Source organism: Astyanax mexicanus, chromosome 7 (genome assembly GCF_023375975.1).
Source record: "Astyanax mexicanus isolate ESR-SI-001 chromosome 7, AstMex3_surface, whole genome shotgun sequence".
Taxonomy (NCBI): Eukaryota; Metazoa; Chordata; class Actinopteri; order Characiformes; family Acestrorhamphidae; genus Astyanax; species Astyanax mexicanus.
Genome location: NC_064414.1, coordinates 12,906,577 through 12,928,680, shown reverse-complemented (window position 1 = coordinate 12,928,680; position 22,104 = coordinate 12,906,577). Strand labels below are relative to the sequence as shown.

At 37.4% G+C, this 22,104-nt stretch overlaps 2 protein-coding genes and 1 long non-coding RNA gene across 4 annotated transcripts in view; 2 read left to right on the top strand and 1 right to left on the bottom strand.

The window, feature by feature from the left end:
* The window catches only part of itga9 (integrin, alpha 9), a 137,820-nt gene extending 132,670 nt beyond the window's left edge, over window positions 1-5,150 (top strand). The window contains exon 28 of the mRNA XM_007237268.4: window positions 2,531-5,150. Within this exon, the coding sequence (XP_007237330.3) occupies window positions 2,531-2,629 (99 nt within the window). The 3' untranslated portion in view covers window positions 2,630-5,150. The remainder of the gene's footprint in view (window positions 1-2,530) is intronic.
* Window positions 5,151-7,624: 2,474 nt separating this feature from the next.
* LOC125802965 (uncharacterized) lies at window positions 7,625-13,443 on the bottom strand. Its single transcript, XR_007440008.1, has 3 exons — window positions 13,276-13,443; window positions 11,503-11,692; window positions 7,625-9,040 (listed from the first exon to the last, which is right to left on the bottom strand). It is a non-coding gene; the product is annotated as an uncharacterized LOC125802965 (long non-coding RNA).
* LOC111196032 (uncharacterized) lies at window positions 11,508-21,684 on the top strand. 2 transcript variants are annotated; one of them, XM_022685006.2, is made up of 6 exons: window positions 11,508-11,707; window positions 14,605-17,901; window positions 18,889-19,074; window positions 19,463-19,635; window positions 19,820-19,937; window positions 20,859-21,684. In XM_022685006.2, the coding sequence occupies exons 1-6, from the start codon at window positions 11,528-11,530 to the stop codon at window positions 21,057-21,059; spliced, it is 4,155 nt and encodes a 1,384-aa protein (XP_022540727.2). In that variant the 5' UTR covers window positions 11,508-11,527; the 3' UTR covers window positions 21,060-21,684. The 2 variants fall into 2 exon arrangements, with proteins under 2 accessions (XP_022540727.2, XP_022540726.2); XM_022685005.2 differs by having other exon boundaries at window positions 19,799-19,937.
* Window positions 21,685-22,104: the final 420 nt, after the last annotated feature.

Genomic DNA, 22,104 nt, shown 5'->3' with positions numbered 1-22,104 from the left:
GCCTTGTGATTGGTCAGTCTTCTACAGAGTTCAGTCTCACCCACAGTTGGTCAGGTCTAGGTTCAGCAACAGTATGTGCTGAAAGACTGAGGCCAGTTGACTACCTGAATATACTGAATATATCTATATAGAAATGAATATATTTCATGGATTTTTTCTTCCCTGATGACTCGAGCATATTCCAAGATGACAATATCAGGATTCATGCTGCTGGAATTGTGAAAGAGTGATTCAGGGAGCATGAGATCATCATTTTCACACATCGATTGATAGAGTTCACCACAGAGTCCAGATCTTAACCTCATTGAGAATCTTTGGAATGTGCTGGAGAAAACTTTGTGAAGCTGTCAGACTCTACCATCATCAATGCTGCAAGATCTTGGGGAAAAATAAATGCAACACTGGATTTAAATAAATCTTGTAACACTGCAGAAGCTTATTGAAATAATGCCACAGTGAATGTGTGCTCCAATTAAAGCTAAAAGCGATTTTTTTTGGCCAGGCAGTGTAATTTCCTTTCTTTAATAGCAAAATGTATTTCTTAAAAATATTTTTCTAGGCAGTGGGCAGTGATCAGAAATCAGGGCTGCATGGGGAACAGAGTGAGATACATTCTCTGAATCAGCGTAACCGTGGTCTAATGTTTTGCTCTCTTTGGAAGAGCAGGTAATATGCTCTCTGAATCTTGGAAGTTCACGTTGTCACACATTGAGAGGTCAACTTATATTAGTGCAGCAGATATAGTAAGTGTGATATTGGCATTTTAGTTACTAAATCAACCAGTTAGTCAAATTCAACTAACAATTGTGTTCAATATCCCTCACCATTTCAAGGTACATGGGCTGCCAGACCTGTTAAATCTAAATCACTTCAATAGAACCTGACAGTCTGACAATGAAAACAGAAGAATAAAAGGTCTCAAACAGCAGCACATAAGGCCATGTTATAAAGCAATTCTTCAACCTGAACAGGGTTATAATAACACTGCTAAGGCTCTGAAGTCATGATCCACAAATGGACACACAAAAGGTCTTTCTACTAGAATTTAAACAAGAGCACGTCAACAACTTCTCCAGAACCAGCATCTAAATTTCAGTCTACACAATACCACAGTAAAAAAAACAAGCTTGAAGCACTACAATGCCTGTTGATGTTGCAACATAAAGCTAACAGTGTATTTCATCATATAAACATTGTTACAGCTGTGAAACATGGTGGTGGTAGGCTGATGGTTTCAGATAATTTACTCCTTCAGGACCTATATGACTTTTATAATTGATTAACCAATTAATTCTGCTCTTCATCAAGGCAAATTATGTTTAACAGCAACATACAGTACATACAGCAAAACACACACTGTACCATCAAACAAGCACATATAGGGGTTTAGTTCGCTCAGAATATTATATTTATAGTTGCATTTAACCCAAAAGAGCCCATGGTGAGGTATGTGTGTGTGACCGACCCTATAAAAGCTGTGTAAGTTCTTTATATCACTCTGTCCTTCACTTTAACTCATTTCATTATTTACAGAATGTAGGAGTGCAGGGTTAGTGCTGAAGATAAAACTAGCTCATTTTACTTCTGCTTCTACAGCTCAGTTCCAACCACTATACAGATACTTAAATAAAATGGTTTATGTATCATATAACTAATTCTGAAATGTTTAAATATGAGTTATAAATTAAATTTGTTGTTGTGTCATTCATGTTACAGTGTGATTTTTAGTCTTAAAATATTTATATTTGTGCACTCTCACAAAAACAAGGATTAGCTGCTTAATCATTCCGTTTTCAATGCTGTATCAGTATTAAGAACTAGGTCTGGGCTCTTATAGGTTAAAAAGTCAAAAAAAAGTTTTTAATTTAGAAAAAACATAAAAATGTTCATAGTGGTGTAACTAGTGTCCTCTAGTTTGTAATACTCACCATCAGTGTGTAGTAATTCCCCCGAGATCTAAGGTAAACATGCAAATCACATATTATGGTTAATAGCCTTGTCTCTTTGTTGTAGGTTTTTATGTATGAGCTGCTAATTATTTGTCTGTGTGCTTTATTGTTTAATCTACTGCATTTTCATTCTCCATCTAATTGTCTGTGACTATTTCAAATCTATGTTTTACTTAAATTAAATTCAAAAGAATACAAATACAAATCTGTTTTATTCTATAGACAGATAGATAGACATATAGATACAATTCATAGACGAATTATTGTTCAATAATTAATATAACAAAAAACATGAACAAGCATTTTTGGCATAAAAACTAAAAGTTTAGTGTCTATTTAACTCAAGTTGTCAGTAAACATTACTTAAACAAATTGATGCAACATATTGTCAGTTGTAAAGTTGTTAAACTTCTCCAGGCTTACAGTGTACTTATCAAGACAGGAAATGTGGTAGGATGTGGTTTTTGTCTGATAGGAAACGCTTTGTCCCTTTTGTCAGAGCAGAAGAATCTAACCATCTGTCCTGTTCTCCAAATGTTCCGAGTAGAAATGCTGACATGCTGCAACTTTCTGTTCTGCAGATGGGCTTCTTCAGGCGGCATTACCGGGAGATCATCGAAGCAGAAAAGAACAGGAAAGACAGTGACGAGAGCTGGGACTGGGTCCAGAAGAGCCAATGAGAGATGGAAATGAAATGTAAATGTTCATAGAAGATCCAATAAGCTGCTGCCTTCACCATGGCCATGCCCTAAGACCCAAACCCTCCAGTCTTCCATATGTGGAAGAGAAGAATTTTCTGCAGATTTGACACTTTTTTCTGCAGACGGTGATCAAACTGACACTGGAGTCGACAGTGCGACTCACTAGAGAAGAGACTCAATAGTGGAATTCCATTGATCCGAGTTGGGATGGCCTCCTGCCAGTCAGACTGGAGAGATGGAAGGAGACTAAGGAAACAGACACTTCCACTGAAGGATATGGATAATGTGTCAAAACTAGCAGACAATAAAAACCCTCAGGGCGCTGATTATGAGCAAAGATCTATTTTTTTATATGTATTCCATAATGTATAGATGAGAGCTTCAGAAGGCCTTGATGATTATTTGTTTTTGTTGGCCTTCAGACATTGATGTCGATGTTGATGTTGAAAGCACTGATGATGACTGTTACACGATGAAGAGCACACTCACGCTCTTCACTCAGATCTTCCTTTCACAGAACAATGCTCAACAATGGAACATTAAAAAGTGGATGCATTTTATATGAACCATCACAGAAAAAAGACAAAAGAAATGTCTTGAAATGAAGGGTGGTGCCAACTTTATTTGTGTTGTTTCTCATCTGGTTTCCCAGAAAAAAGAAACAGACAGTTTTGACAGTTGAAACAGTAAACCAGTTGTCAAAGAAAAAAAAAACAGGGAGTATTTGATCAATGATTTGTCAGAGCTATCAATGCCAAATCTCATTATCAGCCTGCAGTTTTGCACTGGACGACACTCAATTTGATAAAGATCTTGTTACTTCTATTTTAAAAGTGTTTTTTTTTTCTTTTTTTGAAATTGTATTTTTCTGTACATGAAGAATAACATAGATAACTTTTAGTTGCAGTGAAGCACAAAAACGCCTTAATGCCAAAGCCCAAAGCCCAACAGTTGTCCTTATATATTTATATCGATTTTTTGCATTCATATTAGATATGCGAGTCCTAATGGTCAATCAGGTCTAATGGATTAATAAAAGGGATTCAATTGAGAACTCTGCTACTATCAATAGTCTCAATATGTTCAAACACTGCACCTAAAAATAGGTGAGAATGCGCTGCACTTCAGCGCGGGGCCTAAGCTCGCTCTCTGGGGCTTATGGGAAAAGGCTGTTTTAAGTCAACACTTTGGAATGCGAGAGCTCCCCCAGAACTACATCTGTTACCAAGCATAGCGCACTCACGATCAGAGGTGTACAGTAAACTGCTGAAACTTCAACACTGTGTTTAAAGACAGTCTTACTTTCAGTGCAGTAGAAAAGAGTGAGTTAGGAGAAGTACAGTGGAGTGGAATAGCAGAAAAAAAAAAAAATTAAACTTATATATGCATACTGCAGCCCTGATCACATTCACCAAATTCAGCAAATTCACCAGTTTTACATGATACATGTTAAAACTCACATTGGTCAGTGTTAGCTAAAACACTGTTGCCTTCTTAACACTGCCCAGTCTACTATGCATATTGTTATGCATATTGTTTAAGCATTGGTATCGCAAACCGCACATGTGCAGTAGTCACATCACAGGACATGCAGTGTATGGCCCCTGTGATTTTTGCAATGAGGAGAACACGTACAGAATCGCCAAAACTGATCCAAAGATTAAAAAAAAAACACAGCACAATTTGTACGAGAGTAAAAAAATTCAAAATGGATTGGGGGAAAAAAATAATCGAAATATCATGCCACACCTTAAAAAAAAAAATAGTACCGTTTTGATTTTATATGACATACAGTCATATTAAATGCAGATAATAGTTGATGTCTAGGCAAATATCTTTTTATTAATATCGTGCAGCCCTAATATGTTCTCATAGTCTCCTCCAAAGACCATTATTACCTATAGATGTATTTTAATACCAGAAAGTGCCTTATTTATAGTTCGTCTTTCTGAATGAGGAAACGAGACCAAAATTATGTTTTGTACACGCTTGAAACTTCAGACGTCACCTGGTTTTAATGTGTCACAGCAGTTTTAATAGCTGTGCGATTGACTGAAGACTGATACTGTATTGTAGCTATTTTAGGTATTTTAAAGATAAAGGACACCATGTTTTATACCAAAGCTGTTTGTTTTTTCACTGCTTAGCATTCAGATACTTTGATTTAACCGTTATCTGAAAGATTCACATGCAGAAAATAGCTTGTATATTTGATCTATTACGTCACTGGCATGGCAGACACAGATTCACGTTTCTCCTCTGAAACTGGCGCAGGTATTTGCACAGGCGTGTAGTTAATCAGAGAGTGGAATACTTGACGTTGTGTAAAAGTGTAAAGTAACTGTGAGTGTTTTTAGCAGTATCACCATTATCACTTATTCTGAATAAACTACTGTCACAGATTGTTGTGTAAATGCAATGAGATGGATGTTTGTTGTGCAAGCTAATGTGCAAGCTGTATATTTATCTTTTGATTTTAAAATTAAAGTTCACAATCGGATCTGTGTTGTTGAGTGTTAATGGATTGTTTTTAAGAAAGAGAGATTGTCATTGTTGTTATGATGGCGCCCTCTAGTGCTTTAACTGTTCAAATGTCTCTAGACTATGAGAAATTGCAGGGCACAATTTGGACCAATCCAATTTCTCATTTTAACCCCCTATCCTTTAGAACAGAGTTACAAGAAAAAGGGGTGAAATCCCGCCCTAAGAATTTACTTAAATTACTTATTTACTAAAGGTGTTGTGTAGGCAACCCTGCTGAGTCAATGTGATTGCAGTAGAGCATTAAAGTTAAATTAATTATTATTGTTCATTCCTTAATTCCTTTGTGATGGGGAGATTTATTTTTCCATTCCACCTTAAATGCTCCAGCATCAGTCGTCTGTTGCACCATTTCAGGTGGAACAGGAAAGTTAGCTACCTAGATAGCCACTAAGACAAACTACTACATTGAAACTACACATTAACTATGGTAATATAGTGGTTATTGTAATTTTAAAAAATAATTTTAAAAAAATGTTCGGTTTCCTTGGTCTCTTGTGCTCCATCTTACCAGTAATTCTCATAGCCCTCTGTTTTAAATGTGTCTCTGAAAAACCTTCATCTTATAGAACCCTTACCCCCAGACTAACAAGAATCTGCACACCCCACCCCTAGACATGCACACACAAAACAGAGGGGTAGGGTTCAGTAGTAAATTGGGATTGGGCCTTATTGTGCCAAGGGGTTAAACAGGATCATAATTTTGCTTCTGGAAATGTAATGTATCAGTAGGTTTCCTTTCCTGTGAGCTACGACACAGTTTAGCTAAAACGGGCCAGTAGCTAAAATTACTTTTTCAAAATAAAGAGCAATTCAGAACAATGTTTGAAAACATTTTGCTCTGCTGGTAAGCTTATTTTATATTTGCTCTTATTAGTGATGAGTGAAATTTGCTGTTTTTCACACTTACCCTACGATTTCTCTGACATATTCCCTCTGATACTCTGCCCCATCTACCTTACTGAGCTCAAAACATTAAAAACTACTGTTTTATGTCAAGTTGTGTTGTTGCAACAATGCAAGTTCACTTACTGTGATTGGCTGTAAAATGTCAAGGGTTATGAAGCTAGAACTTAATCTAGCCCATTTTAGCTGACTGCACCATACATCTATATTAAGCTCATTCAAAAACACTTTAAAAGTATGTCTAAAACATAACAAAGGTAAGCACATATACATTCATAAAGCAAATTTTACAAAACTTTTGTATGTAAAAGGGTTTTAATGTTTTTCTCACAATTATTTTTTTACTTTAACACATTAGATTAATGAATTAAGTCTTAGTCTTCTAACTTCTAACAGATTAGAGAGGAGACAACTGGTAAAAGTGAGCTACTGCAAAGCTCATCACACACATCAAAATAGTCATAACACAACAAAATTACAACAGTGAATAAAACAATAACTGCAGCAGTAGGCTTCAGAGGGAGACTGCAATGAATCATAGACACAAAACTCTGCCAACTACTATATTTATGCTGTTTTAATAAACATACATACATACATTAATTAAATATAAGTACTCACATATGCGTATATCTAGAGAATTTGTGTATGTAAAAACAGTGTATCACCAATAGGTAGCATATAAGAAAACATTGTTTATTCCATAAGAAAACATATATTCCATTTCCAGGTACACTGAAAAAATAGTGTGCTTGATCTACTTAAAAATCATGTCAACTTTTTGTATCAGATAATTAGGTAGATTAAGCAAGAGTAGTCATTATATTTACCACTTAATTTTCTCAAGTAGGGCTAACATACTTTTTCAGGTAGTGTCAACTTAAAAGAGTCCATTGACACTACATGAGAAATTTAAGTATTGTCAACTTAATTTTCTCTTGTACACTGCTGACTTAAAAAGCTGAGTTAACTCAACTTAAGTGTTTAATTTGTCCTTTTTAAAAAATGATCTGTTCAGTCAAATAAACTAACAATTCATCTTTATTTTAACACACTTTCAAGCTAATAAAACTTTAATAATATTCACATAACTTATCATTTTAAGTTAACCATGGGTATTCTCAACATATTTACTATATTATTTAACTACCAATACTGACAGTATAATACTGAAGCAGTACAGGAGTAAACTCAGTAAAGAGTGAACTCTGCAGCTCAAAGCCAGCATACTGTGATCACTAGAAACACAGAATAAAGTTAATGTGCTCTTACAGCTCTACAACACTGAGACCTGCCAATCAACATATATATTATAATTACTGCACGCCCAGGATAAGGTAGTTTTGGGCAACAGGCAACACAAAGATGGTAAGTAAGGGAGAGGCCACACCCAATATGCAAATATATGGTACCAGGAGCCTATAGGAAAGCTGCATGAACCAACACTGTAGAAAGAGCATTGACACAGGTAGTGACTAAAACCCCAGTAAATATAACAAGACTTTTGTTTGTTGTGCAGGTCAGGTGTACCTAAAAAAGATTTGTTGGGATTACATAAATAAATTATATTAAGGAAAAATACACAATGTCTTATAGTTTGAACAAATGTGGAGTAATTAAAAACTAGATATATTCACCTGCACAACAAACAAAAGTATTGTTGTATTTACTAGGGTTTTAGTCACTACCTGTGTCACAATGCTCTTTCTAGGACAGATTAACTAGGACAAATTAAACACTTTTTAAGGCAGCAGTGTATACTTAATACTTAAAAGAGTCTATTGACACTACCTGAAAAAGTATGTTAGCCCTACTTGAGAAAATTAAGTTGTAACTATTTGAAAAAGTATGTTAGCACTACTTGAGAAAATTAAGTAGTAAATACAATGACTACTCTTGCTTGATCTACCTAATTATCTGATGCAAAAAGTTGACATGATTTTTTTAAGTAGATCAAGCACACAATTTTTTTCAGTGTATTAAACAATTAGCCAAAGTAGTCTAACATACTCTCTCGTGACTCTTTAGGGTAGGTTTTGATCAATGTTGCAGAATACTTCTAGGATTATCATTAGAATTAAAACAAAATTTAGTCCAACAGGATCCTAAATATCCAAACATCTAAACAGATTAAATGTAAATATATTGGTGTTGTAATTTATTCTCTGGGTATAGCCCTTCATTCTTACAGATTCTATCCACTGTGATAACATTTCTACTCTTTAAAAATATAAATATTTAATGAGGCCATTGTTTGGATCAGATGACACTGGTTGCCATTAGACACGAGAGAGCCAATCACAATCACTTTCCTGCAAATGAACTGCATTATTCATTTATTCCTACCATGTTCCAGGTAGCTGCACAGCACTGCTGCAACGGCAGGTAATAACACAACTATTTCTTATTATTTAATCAATTTACCTGCTTTTAAAGAGCAAGAGCGGTACATTGTGTTGGACTGTGAGTAATTTTGTAATATTTAACACTGTACTAGTTTTTTAGTTCTCTTTATTTTTAAACATGGCTTTACCAGAGAGACAGCACACCTATTTCCTCAATATATAACTCTGGATTTATACTTTATACTTTTAAAATATTATTTTATTAAATAATGTTTAAAGTCTGAGTATGAGAGTCTCTGAATCCAGTTTTTTCATGTTCACCTGAACACAGTACTGTGATGATTATAGTGTGTAAATATAATAAATCAGCTAAGATTAATGTTTCTCTCGTCAGTGATGGAGTCTACAGTAGATGGCTTGATAAAGACCAGCTCGATAGAGCAGCTTATGGCCCCATTCGCCGCTCAGCTGTGTTACCTCAAGCTGCTGTCTGAGAGCGAGGATGAGCCGGAACAGTTCACCCAGCTGGAGGCGGCTGCTCACGCTGTGGCCAAGGCCTCCAAGAACATGGCTGCTGTGGCATCAAGGTCAGTTACTTCTATTAAGAATCATTAAGACCATAATAATGTTACACAGGATAAGTTCATCAGAGTTTCCAGCTTTAGAAACTGCAAGTTAACAGAACCCAAAATAAGAGCACATAAATGCTTCACAGAGTATTTTGGATTGTTTAACTTTTTTAAGTTTCTACATGATTCCTTATCTGTGCATTCATAGTCTGGATGACTTCAGTATTCATTTACAATGTGGAAAAAAAACATTGAATAAGAAGGTGTTTCTAACGGTTTGACTGACACTGTAAGTCACGCAGAGCACAGCTGGGTAATGTCCGTGATGCCCTCTCTCCTCATCATTCCTGATAAATGGTCAGCACAGGCGTCGGTTGGCTGATGTATCATAACTCGGTACTGAACCGCTGACTCCTCTCTGATGATGAGAGGCGGGAGGCGGAGCCTGACCTCTCATGTATTGGTGGAGGCAGGGGCAGATTTTACCGCCACGCAAACCACGCAATTGCTTGGGGCCCAAGGGATCAACAACAACAACAAAAAAAACGCATTATTTATTTTCTGTACAAGCAAGTTAAGCTAGGCGAGGTAGACTAAGGTAGCTTCGGCACAACCATGAAACGGTCTTATCCCAGCTGTGCCCAAAAAAAAAAAGAAAATAAAGGAAAGGAAGTCCAGCACAGAAAGCTTGACAAAGCTTACTCATTTTTTCGCAGCAGCAAGAATTGAAACATCTGACGAGGATGAGGTACCTGAGACAGCTGGGTTGTCAAAGTCAATATTGCATTTTGCTATAGATAAGAATCCATTTGATCAGGGCCCCTGGACAAAAAACATTGCTTCCAGTGGAGGTGTGTGCTGGTCTCCACCCTCCTAGTTTTAGGAGCATGGTTAATGACCGTAGGAGTCCTAATAAATGGGTGGAGTAATTGGCTTTCCCAATTGGAGAGAAAATCCTTTCCACTGGGAGAGGAGTATTAGTGTTAACTAGCGTAAAGCTGAAAATGCTAAATCTTTCACAAGTGTGAAAACAGATTTCTAAGAAAAACTTAAAGCAAGTGATAAAATAATAAAAAAGTAAATAACAGGAGACATGTTATTTGTTAGTTTAGTAGTTAAATAATTACAATGGACTGAGTATTTTTTCCCCAAATTGGGGAGAAAAGGGATTCAATTAAATATAAAACATGAAAAAATAAATTAATGCTACTTATCCTATTCACTAGGATAGGAGTACTAGCAATGCTTAGTGCAAAACTGATTAAAAATGCTAAATCTTTGCTAAAGTGTGAAAACAGAATTATTTGAAAAACAGAAAGCAGGTGATGACAACAATAAAAGTAAATAACAGGAGATATGTAATTTAATGTCAACTAAATAAGCTAGAAATAAAATAATTAATGGATGCTCTTAATACCTTAATTCTTTTTATTTTTACTGCACTTTTTTGTGCTTTTTGAATTGAATTTATTTAAATGTAGACAAACCTCAAAGCAGAGTGACTAGATTGTTGTTTAACAGTAAAGACTAGGGGTGTCACGATCTCGATATTTTATCGAAATCGAATCGAAATGAGGTCATGGTCTGGAGTATCGAAGTCAAAAAGAGGATCAACGATCCCTCCCGCGCGCGCTACGCAAATAGCGCAGCGCGCTACACAGACGTTAATAAACATCACTGTGACAGCGCTAGTCACAGTTTCACCACATCACTTATCTAACCAGCCTGTACTGATTTCTGCCCCCCAATAATGCTTTCAATAACCTCTAATAGCCTTTAATAGTCTTCAGTAGCCTTTAAAAGACTTACCTGGCGGCCGTGGTGTGTCCACTAAACTCCGTAGTTATAAACATCCTGAGGTTAGCAGCGCGCTAACTGACCTGTTTATAATGTAATCCGAGCAGTGACTCCGTGTCGGCTGTTCTAACCTGCTGCTGTTAGCTGCTTGGGCTGAAAGATGAACTGTAGTGAGCTGTATTATCCGGTTAGTGGGGTTAAAACCTTTATTTGTTTACAGAAACAGTAAAAACGGACTGGCTGAGCCCTGTAGCCCGTGGCTGGGCTGTACTGAAGTAGTGACTGAGTGAAGGGGGCGGGGCTTGTGCTGCTGCTGCAGCTCCGACTAGTGGTTGGATGAAGAACTGCAGCTTCATGTAAGTGAGCAGTTTCACCAGCCATCCACACACAGCTCTGATAAACTGCTTGTTTTAATAGTGCACACTGTTGCTACCAAAAAAAGTCACTAGATGGCATTACCATATATATCTTAATAAATAATAATAATAATAATATTTATAATAATAATAATAATAATAATAAATATATTATTTAAATTTTATGAGGCATAAAATAATAACAAGAAAAAAAAACAAGAAAATCGAGAATCGAATCGAATCGTGACCCTCAAATCGAAAATGAAATCGAATCGAGGATTTAGAGAATCGTGACACCCCTAGTAAAGACAGTGCATATATTATCATATAATTCTAACCTCAGGCTTCCTTGTCTCCAGAGTGATGTCAGGTTGTGATGATGAAGTCCTGAAGATGGAAATGAGTCCACTGCTGGAGTCTCTCATGGTGTCGGGTCAGCATGTGCTTCTAGCCTCCCAGAAGCTCAGTATAGAGCCACACGTCTCAGAACACAAAGAGGAGCTTATAGAAGCCACTCAGAATGTTCTTCTGGGGGTGGTGAAGGTAAGAACCGATAAATATCCAGTAATGAGAAACTAAAGCAGAATTAATTATGTTTCTTTAATCTAATATGCTTGAATATACACAACACGGCTAAAGGTTTGTGGACACTTATAAAATCAAATCAAATTGATTGTATAACGCTTTTTACAACTCACAAAGCAGCTTTACAGAAACATGATCACAGAAAAGAGAATCAAGTAAAACATTAAACATGAAAATACAGTATACAGAAGCTCCAGTGAGCACAGAGGCAAGGAAAATACTCCCTCAGAGCTGCAGGATGAGGAAGAAACCTTGGGAGGACCAAGACTCACGTTTAAGGGGCGTCCTTCCTACCACTGGTCAAACGGCTTTTAAATTAATTTCAAAAAGTCTTTATCCACATAGATCTTATATATCCAGGTGTATAGCAGCACCAGTAATACAGCAGAACCAGTGTTTCTGCTCAAAGCAAGAGTATTAAGAAGAGTCTGTCGCCCCCTACAGTGTCTGATTTTTGGGGAAGATTGTATACACTAGGTTCGACATCCCAAATGTTGTCCAAACGTTTGTGGACACTGCTCTGTTAGCAAAAAGTATTTTCATTCCACCACCTGGCAACACCTTAGTGACAACACCTAGCAACCATGAAGCAGTACCATAGAAACAGCCTTGAACACTTTGGCAACCATTTAACAAACTGTAGCAACCACTTAGGAAAACCATAGCAACCAGCTAGCAACCCCTTAGAAAACCCAAGTGATATTATAATATCCATTTGACAACCATATAATATCCATAGCAACAGTGCAAAAAGAAAATCCTAGCAAGTGATATAATTTTAAGGCAATTTATATTTTTGAAATTCAGACCAGAACTGGCACAGCTCTACAATTAATATTCATACATTTGGCCCCAATGTGGCTCAGATTTATGGCTCATTATTATATCTGGGCCAAAATCTGGCACAGACTCATTTACAGTTAGTCTTCCCACCTTCTTTGCAAAATATCTTTAAACCCAAATGTGGGCATATAGTCCAAAATATAGTCTTACTTGCAAACATGCTTTAATAAAGGCTACAGTTTAACATCTATTGGTTTGATTACATTCCTACAACCAATTAAAATACAGTTTACTGACATATTCAGACATGTGAACACAAACTAAAAAGAGTTCAAAGCCATTCAAAACGTTATTGTGCTTGTCAAAAGATACAAGCTTTAACATTCAGTACATGACATTGTCAGGAAAAGCAACTTTTATTAGTAAGCAAATTGCTTTAGTGAGAAAACAAAAGGCCAACAAATGATTTACATTACATAATATTTTCTTAAACCTTTTGACAGTTAATCACACACAGTACTCCTCTAAAGTGTTTGTGTGTCTCTTCTGTGCATTTTTCCAACCCTTTTGTTGTGTGCTACCGCTAGCTAGTTAGTTAGCACTAGCACTAGCTGCTCAGTCTTATCTCAGACATTTAGCTAACCACCAATTTCTCAATGTAAAAAATGTGCAGCGAGCTACATGTGTTGTTTCTTTAACAAATTTACCATTCATAATAAATATAATTTAAAAATACAGCTTACCTGGACAACAGCAGCTTTTTTGAAAAACTTTTTGTGTGAATTCTTTCTTATCCCCCCTCAGTTTGTGCTTCCAGCTAAATTAATCGGTCAGTGTCAGTCACCAAAGTGCCACGTTTAAGGTAGTGTTACTGTGAGCAGTACTGTAAAAGTAGTAGAAGGAAGCTTATTTTTAATCATTATCTGTTAAACCACACTGATAAATATGACCTGACTACAACAAGCTAAAATGCTTTTTTAAATATGTGTATATGTGTGGATGGACCTAAACAAATACCTTGTATTTGGGGACAAACCCCTGCATGTATTTGGCCACTATTTTAAGGATTTGATTTTAAGAACAGACTTCAGACCCAAAATTGGAAAAACAATAAACTGGTAAAACAGTTTATTCATAAACATTTGGTGTAACAACTCTATGTAAGAAAGTTTTTAGAGGTTCAGATGTCTTGTTTTGTTTCTGCTGTTCTGCCTGGGTGTCTGTGGGTTCTAGCCTCGCTAACCCAAAACATTGGCTTAATGTAATGTTAGCATTAGCTACTTTGGAAGGCAAAACATTCAGCACCATTATAAGTGAAATAAATAATAAAATAATAAAATAATGCTAACTGCAGAACAGCCTGACCGCAAACACCTACAGCATGGCTCTAAACACAAATACAACCTTACTGTGATGTCACATGTCACGACCAACTGTCACCTAAATTATTAATGCACTGTAACCGGAACTATTTGATTCATTTATATGTTTGTAATAAAAAATAATGACTAAATTAAACATATTATTGGCAATAAAATGTATCCCACAGCAAAAAGGGAAGCTTTATAGCTTTTTTTATTTATATATTCTCTATATTTTGTGCAAAGGAAAAATGCATGACTTTGTATTGTAGCTGTGATTCACATATGTACCAGATTTAATTTTAATAAGACAATTTTAAAAGCAGATGTGACTGTAATGCGAGTTTGCAGAAGGAAAACCAGACCTTGATCAGAGTCTACTGCTATCAGGGCCTTTTTTTCTTAGATAAGAATTTTTATCTTGCCAAGAATTGAGTGTAAAATTAAAATTTTCAGAATTTATACTTGAAGGGTTTGTAATATAAGCATACAGTATGTATATATGTATTCTACTGTCTTGTAGAAGAAGGTGATTTAGAGAGACCACTCACCTAAATGAGAGCTAAGACCACACATTACCTACGTTTTGCTACTTTGTGTTGGTCTACTGCATACAATCCCAATAAAAACATTTCAGTTTGTAGGTGTGATGTGAAAAATTAAGGCACTGTAAAAACACTGTGACATTAAGTTTAATTTGTTTTAATGCAGATCCTTTTGGTGGAGGACGATGCAACTGTAAGAAAGATCACTGCAGCTGCTCAGTGGCTCCTGGAATGCCTGTCACAAGTAGGAGCTGCTACAGACATCAGGTCATTACTGAAGGCCTTCCAGGTTTACTCCAAGGCAATGCTTCTGCTCAACAACCTCGTGGCAGAGAGGATACAGGACCTGCGAGATCACAGACAACAAGTGCATGTGAAAGCTTCTATGGAATCTCTGAGAAAGTGCATCTCCATGCTCCACACTGCCATGTACACAACCATCAAACACCCAACCAGTGAGGAGGCACAAGATGCGAAGAAATACATTCTCCATCAAGTGGATACGACTGTAAATGATATCATAATCACGCTTAAGACCAACTGTGAATACATGTCAACAGGCTTGTGTGGATATTACACAGAGCGCCGCAACAGGTTATTACGACTGCTGTCCAGCCCAGATCCCACCACACTTAAAGACGGCGACTTTGATGTAGTGCTGCGAGATCTGGTGTTTCATAGCATGGCTGTTGGAAACTCGGCTCGGGGGGAAATGCGGTCCTGTGTTACTGCAAACTGTAAAGTGGTCCTCCAGGTCTGGTCAGAGATTTCCCAGCAGAAGACAAAAGAACATCAAGAGAACTTGTTTATGTCTCTGATTAAACAAATCCAGAGGCTTGATGATGCAGTAGTAAAAGCGACTCTGTTCCAGGTGATGGACATCTTTATCATCACCTCAGGTCCTTTAGATAAACTTGTGAACAGTGCTCATTATATGTTAGAAAGTGAGCAAGATGGGGATTTGGACCTGGATCTTCTCCAGCCATTATGTAATGCTTTCATAGCTCATGCTGACAGGATGGTGGAAGTGGCAAACTTTGTTTCAGCTCTGGCCATTGATGAAAAAAGTCTTGAAAGTGTGGAGAACTCTAGGGCTTGCCTTATGCGTCTAAAAGAAGGAGTCAACCCACTTCTGATGGAGCTTGAGGGAGACTCAGTACAGTACCAGGGGGCTCTGCATAAACTGATAAATGTTCACCAAAAATGGGCTGAACAAACAGAGCAACTGCTGAATGCCTTTAGTGACGTCATTAATGTAAAGGACTTCATAGATCTTGCTGTTCAGGAAATGAAATTTGACTTGGACAGCTGTACCGCCACATGTAGACAGCAGGACTGCCAGTTACTGAGCCAACACGTAAGTGTTCTCATTGGCAGGATGAGTCAAGTGATTCAGTTTGTGAGAAGACATGTGGATAAAAGTGATGACCCAATCTACCGTAATGGTCTGCTTGTACTGGTTAGGCAAGCTGAAGGTTCTGCTGCTGAAGTGACTGGCTATACATCAGACGTTTTTAACTCAATCCTTAAAGATGATGAATTCTCCTTGTTGGTTGAAAGAGTATCAGTGGCTGTGAAGAACTTTGAGGTGCTTTGTGAGGGCATAGATGGTCTACAGCACCCAAATCTTCTTAGCCCTCTGCGGGAAGGGGCACGTCAGCCTGCCATGAATTCTATAATCTCTCCTGTTGCAGGTCCTCAGAAGTCAACAAATGAAACCAAAGAATTTGCAAATTGTGCAAAGTTACTTCATGGAGATGAAAAGGATGACCTTCCAGTGAAGCTTGAAGACGAACCTTCAAAGAAGGAAGATCCTATGATACCGACTAAAGTACCTACTGCTAAAGTAGACAGAGAAGTGAGCAATCCACCATTGATTGTAGACTCCAAACCTGTTCAAAAACCTTCTCAAAACTCTGACTTGTTGCCTCTTTTGTGTGAAGTTGTTCACATGACCAGTGGTAAAGATGTTGAAGCTTTGAACAAAGCCTGCACTGGTGTGGTGGAACTCTCCAGATGCTACACCCAGGCAGCAAAAGACGCAGCCATCTTTGCAGATACTACTGATAATCTTAAAATGGAAAGCCTTAGGTCTGATCTAGTGGCTATTACGCCTCTGCTCGTTCAGACAGCCCAGGAGACCGCCATGAGCTCAGCCAAGAGCACAGATAACGTCTTTAGACACAGCACTCAGTTTTCTGACCTCATTAAAAACACACGCAAGATTCTGCTGCCAGTGACTGGCATGTGGTACCATGCAATCCAAGCTATGATGCTGCACAGCTTTACTCTAAGCATGGTGCAAGACACCTGCATACAGGAGCTCACTGAGATCATGTGTTTGTGTGCAGACACGGTTCAGCTTGTAACATCAGCAGACATCAAAGTATTAGGTGAGGGAAACTGCGAAAGCATTACGTCTTTACTAAATAAGCTTCAGAAAGCTCAGACCAATACAAAGAATCTCACAGATCTTATTTCCTCAAACCCAAAGCAGTTTGATGAGCTGGATGGACCGTGCATACTCTGGGCATTATCCATCCAAGTCCTGCTAAACTCATTGGACAGGGTTTTGGGAACAGGTGCAACTAATGGCAGGGAAACACTTCAAAGTAGACATCAGATGACACCCAAAAAATGGTTGGCATCCATTTCTGAAAACTCTCTTCGAATCCAGGAAGCTGCAAGGCTGTCATCCCTTAATTGTATAGATAACTACACAGGTAAACTCCTAAAGGAACTAGAAGATGGGGTGAACACACTAACCGAAGTATACCTACAAAGTGCAGAAGATCTTAGTACTGTATCCTCACCAGGTGTGCTGAATCTTGCGAAAGCAGAGTTCCTACAAAGACAACTTCAAGTTAAAATGATGGCACTTGCTTGTCTTTTGAGCAAAGTTAATGAGGAATATGTAACAGCAATCCAAAATACAGTGTCCCTGGCCCTTTCAGTAATAAATAAGGAAGATTTCATGGAGGCAGATTCATTGGAGACTCGGACACAGTTTGAAGCCACTACAGAACTGCTCTTGGGGAGTGTTGAAACAGCCACGCAGTCTGTTCAGGACTGTTTTAACTTCATCAGAAACCCACGAGAAAGGTCCAGTCTACGATTTATTAATGATCATCTCCTGTTCCAGATGTCTGAGATAGTGAGCAGAGCGAGGTTAATGGTAGAGACACGGACTGTCTTTGATACCTTCAGCCTTGATATTCAGACCCAGTGCTGGTCAGCTAAAGCACGCTACCTTGTTGTAGAACTCTACAAAGTTGATGGAATTCTTCATGTCACAAAAGAGCAGATTAAGTTTGGGTTGCAAGGTAAAGTCAAGTCAAGCTGTGATTTAAAGACTGATGTAAAACTACAATCACTCCAGAAGGAAATTCATCACAGTCAAGTCTTCATCGAAAAAATGAATCCAGTAAATGTAATTCCTGTCAAGAAAGAAGAACCAAAAATGGTAAATATATTTTACAATAAATTACTAAAATCATAGGGTTTCCGAGTGGCCTAGTTTACACTACACAACTTTTTAAACCAGGTCGTTTTGCTGTTCACACTACACAAAGTAACTGGCAACACAGGGTCACTAATTACACAATTTTTTGCCATTGAAAAATCTGGCTGCTCTTGTCAAGAGATCAAACAAGAAATAAACACAAACTATAACTAAACACATGCAAGAACTAAACCCATGTGAGAACAAACGATGCCATGACTGAATCTCTAGAGAAGAAAATACCCACTTGAATTAAGTAAAAAAAGAATAGCAAAATCAAGAGTTTATAAATGTCTGATCATTTTTATTATAGAAAATGTATTGGTTTTAGTACTGCAGACAAAATCAATTTATAAACCTGCTCTGGGTGTACCTCAATCATCGCTTAGCATCCAGTCAGCACTCAGTATCAGTAATGCAGTGTGTTTACTGCATAAAACCTGTTTGCTGTAGACAAATGGGAATATACATGTACAATTTCTTTGCTTCTCTAGTAAAATACATCAAATTACTTTGTAAAAATTAAATTTTTAGCTTTTAGCTCCATTCAGCCTCATTCATAGAGGACTCACTTGTGGGCTCCCTCTAGAGTTTAACAGTCATTTCCTGATATAACAGGGAAACAGAAAGTGGTCAGACTCACCATAAGCAGCTGTGGTCATGCAGTAGGTGTTTTTTGGATTTGTGGTTCTCTCTTTCCAAGTGATTCTATTTGCTGTAGGTATCCGCTGCTCTTGACTCCAAGTCACCGACTGGTTCAGATATAAAGCAAGCTTCAATGGTGTCAGAAAAGGCCTGTGCTGGTCTCCACTCTCCTAGTGTTGAGGGTATTACTTGTGATAGGAGGAGTCATAGTTAGTGTTTGGTGTAATTGGCCTTTCAAGTTCGGGAAAAACAGAAGAAAATATATATTCTCACACCATGTATTGGTTTGAATCTTTTGTGCAGAAGAGTGTTGGAATGCCAGTATTCAGCTCCAACGTGGATCCAACTCTTACTTATACGTCACTGTTCCTGAAGCATGAGGCAGAAAGATGGGATGGACGTGGTAATCACATTGTCAAGGTGACCAAAGAAATGGCTGATAAAATCTATCATATGACACAGTACTTAAGGAGGAAAGGGCCAATTCAGGTAATATGGCAATGTCTTAAGATTTTAAAAGTGCTATATATAAAACATATATTCAGTCCCTTTCAAAATTATTGGAACAGTGAGACACATGATTATAATTACAGCTTTTATTTACAGGTATCTGTTTCTTTTAAATAATTTTGCTCACAAGAAAAATGGGTGGGTTCAACACAAAATGCTATTGTCTGAACTGTGGATCAGATCCAGATGTAAATACCTGAAAATAAAAGCTGAAATGTTGATCTTTTGTCTAATATTCATCATTTAATGTAAAATTCAAATGTTTTCAGTCTACGGCAGAAAATAAAGGGATCAACCTCACTGTTCCAATACTTTTAAACAGGAGTGTATCTAGCTTTTTCTGACACTTGATTTTTTTCACTTACAGAGTAAAGACGACTTTGTGACATCAGCTAAAGATTTAATCTTGAGCTGCCAGTCCATCACAGAGTTTGTGAAGGTCATAGCGGACCACTGTCTGGATACACACTGCACTAAGGAGCTGTCCATCATAGGAGAGCAGATCATCACCATCACCAACCAGCTGACTATCATCTCCAGGTGAGAAATATAAAGACACGTTTATAACCCTAATGCAAAAGGCAGCGATACACCAGGAATCTCCTCACTGCTCTCAGCTTCATTTCATCACTCTACCTTTCTACAGTGTTTATCGAACAAGCTATTAATCAAACAAACGTGCCGATATATCATGTGACCCAAGGGGTGCATGGTGTCTCTCCAGTGTCAATGCAGTGACTCCTGGCTGTAAATCTTCAGATGAAATCCTGGTGAAAAATGCTCAGAACCTGCTGCAGACTGTAATCCAGGGGGTAAGAGCTGCCGAGACTGCCTGTATAAAGGTAATGCATTTTAACCTTCTTATAAACCTTTTAAACTTGTGAACTTGTGATTAGAAATGCTGCTTGTATTGCACAAACTCTGGCTGTGCAACAATGAATATCCTCAAACATTTTTAGGACTGTCCCACAATTCACACAATAAAAGCGTGAATTGTTCCAAATGAATTACATGCTTTAATGCGTTAACATTGATAGCGCTACTAAATACTGCATACTTTGCCACATTAAGATAAAAAAAAGTGCAAAATGTGTTTTATTTTCTTTCGATATTTTAAATATATAGGAATTGTTTACTTCTTTTGGTAAGATTAAATTTTGAAAATTAAAAGTATTCAGTGAAAAAATACTCAAGAGCAATCTTGCTAAATGATATTTATTTACATTTTACTAGAATAATTACTAAGGTTTTCCCACATCTACACATAAGACTTTATGTATCTCTTTTGAATAGGGATGGAACAATATATCGATAATGCAATATATAGTTTTTATTTGCGATACAAATATGCATATTGTTATTAAAACATAGGTACTCTAAACTCCAGCCCCAAATCTGACTTACTAAAGTTACTGCTTTATTACTCCATATGGTGGCGCTAATCAAATGAAGAGGGTAAACCTTTGTTGAGGATATTGGTTGTTAAATTCTGTAAAACTGACACCAATAAATTCATAATTCTTGGTATTTACATATTTAGGAGTATTTTATCTTCTTCAGTAGCACAGATGCCGTGAAGTATCGTAGAGAATTGTCCTGTAATATACTGAGTATTGCAGAATCAAAGTATTGTGATATTGTTATTATAGGCAGTGTATTGTAATATTACATCATAACATGCCCGGTGATTCTCTTCACTACTTTTGATGTTTTCTATGCGAAACGAATTTAATAACTGTGCATTGTTTTTTGTGATGTGGAAGGGTTTGCGACAGCCTGAGCCGAACTCTGAAGCAGCGAAGGCAGCTTCCCTTTGCTTTCAGTGGAAAAAGACCCTCCTCATCCACAGAGCGCAGGAGCAGCTGAATCCTGAGACTGATGATCTCGGCCTCCGCAAGACTTCACTGCACCCCTCAGCTCCCAGCCTTGTGCCACGCATCAGTGCGCTGCAGACACAAAAATAACAGCTCCAGACTAGGGTTAGGTGGTATCCAAATTTTTCATACCATCATACTGTGTAAAAAAAAAAAATTACAGCAGTATACAGAATTAAATTGGCAGGGATTTACATAAGTCATGTGTTGCTATAATACCATCAACTTCTGGGTTATTTTTAAACTGAAAAATTATAAAATACAGAGTTCAGGTTGTTTACAGACTATGTGAACACTGCACACACATTTAACTCAGTCATACCACTGATTACCACAGATAATCAGAGGACCTCACTTAGCCTAGCATGATAGCTAACATTCTGTTCATATCTTCGGTTTTGAGAAGGTAATGTAGCTTTGACTGCTATACTAGCAATTCTTCTTATGATAAACTAGCTACAAAGTGGGGGTGTAGGAATAAACTACAATAGTTCTGTGCATCAGATAAACAGACTGGTTTTGTGTACCAGTGACTGAGACTGAGCACAGAAATTAACTTTTTTTTGTGGTGTTGGTTTCTGAAGCTAAGCTAGCCTCAAGTACAGAAACACAGAGTACCGGACAACTCAGTACAGCTGTTTTTGACAACTCTGAGTACTAAAAATAAAAACTGGTGTCTCAGAAAGTGAAGTCTTAATTAGTTAGATAGCTATATAATGTTTCAAGTAATTCAAGTAAATAATCATACGTTTTTTTAAAGCTCACCTTCCGTCGTTTTTTCTTTCATTTTAAAATGTCTAGTTGTGGTCTCTAGTATGAATGAATGACATGTGAGCCGTTTTTGTAAAAAAAAAAGTGCTCAGGTGTCTCTGTATAGCTCTTTTTTAAAGGGATAGTTCGGTATTTTTGACATGAGTCTGTATGGCATCATCATAACCAGTGTCGTGCATCCACACTGACTTACCCCCCACAGCGTCCTGTGAGCCGAGTTCTTGTCCAGTTTAGGTCAAAGCGAAAGTAGTCCGGCATGTTTGCTGGGGTCAGGAAAATAACTCCTTTTTCTTCCCAAAGCAGTACGTGTTCAAAAGAGTGATTTATTTACATCACAAAAAACTAACCCTGCAGAAGTCACGCC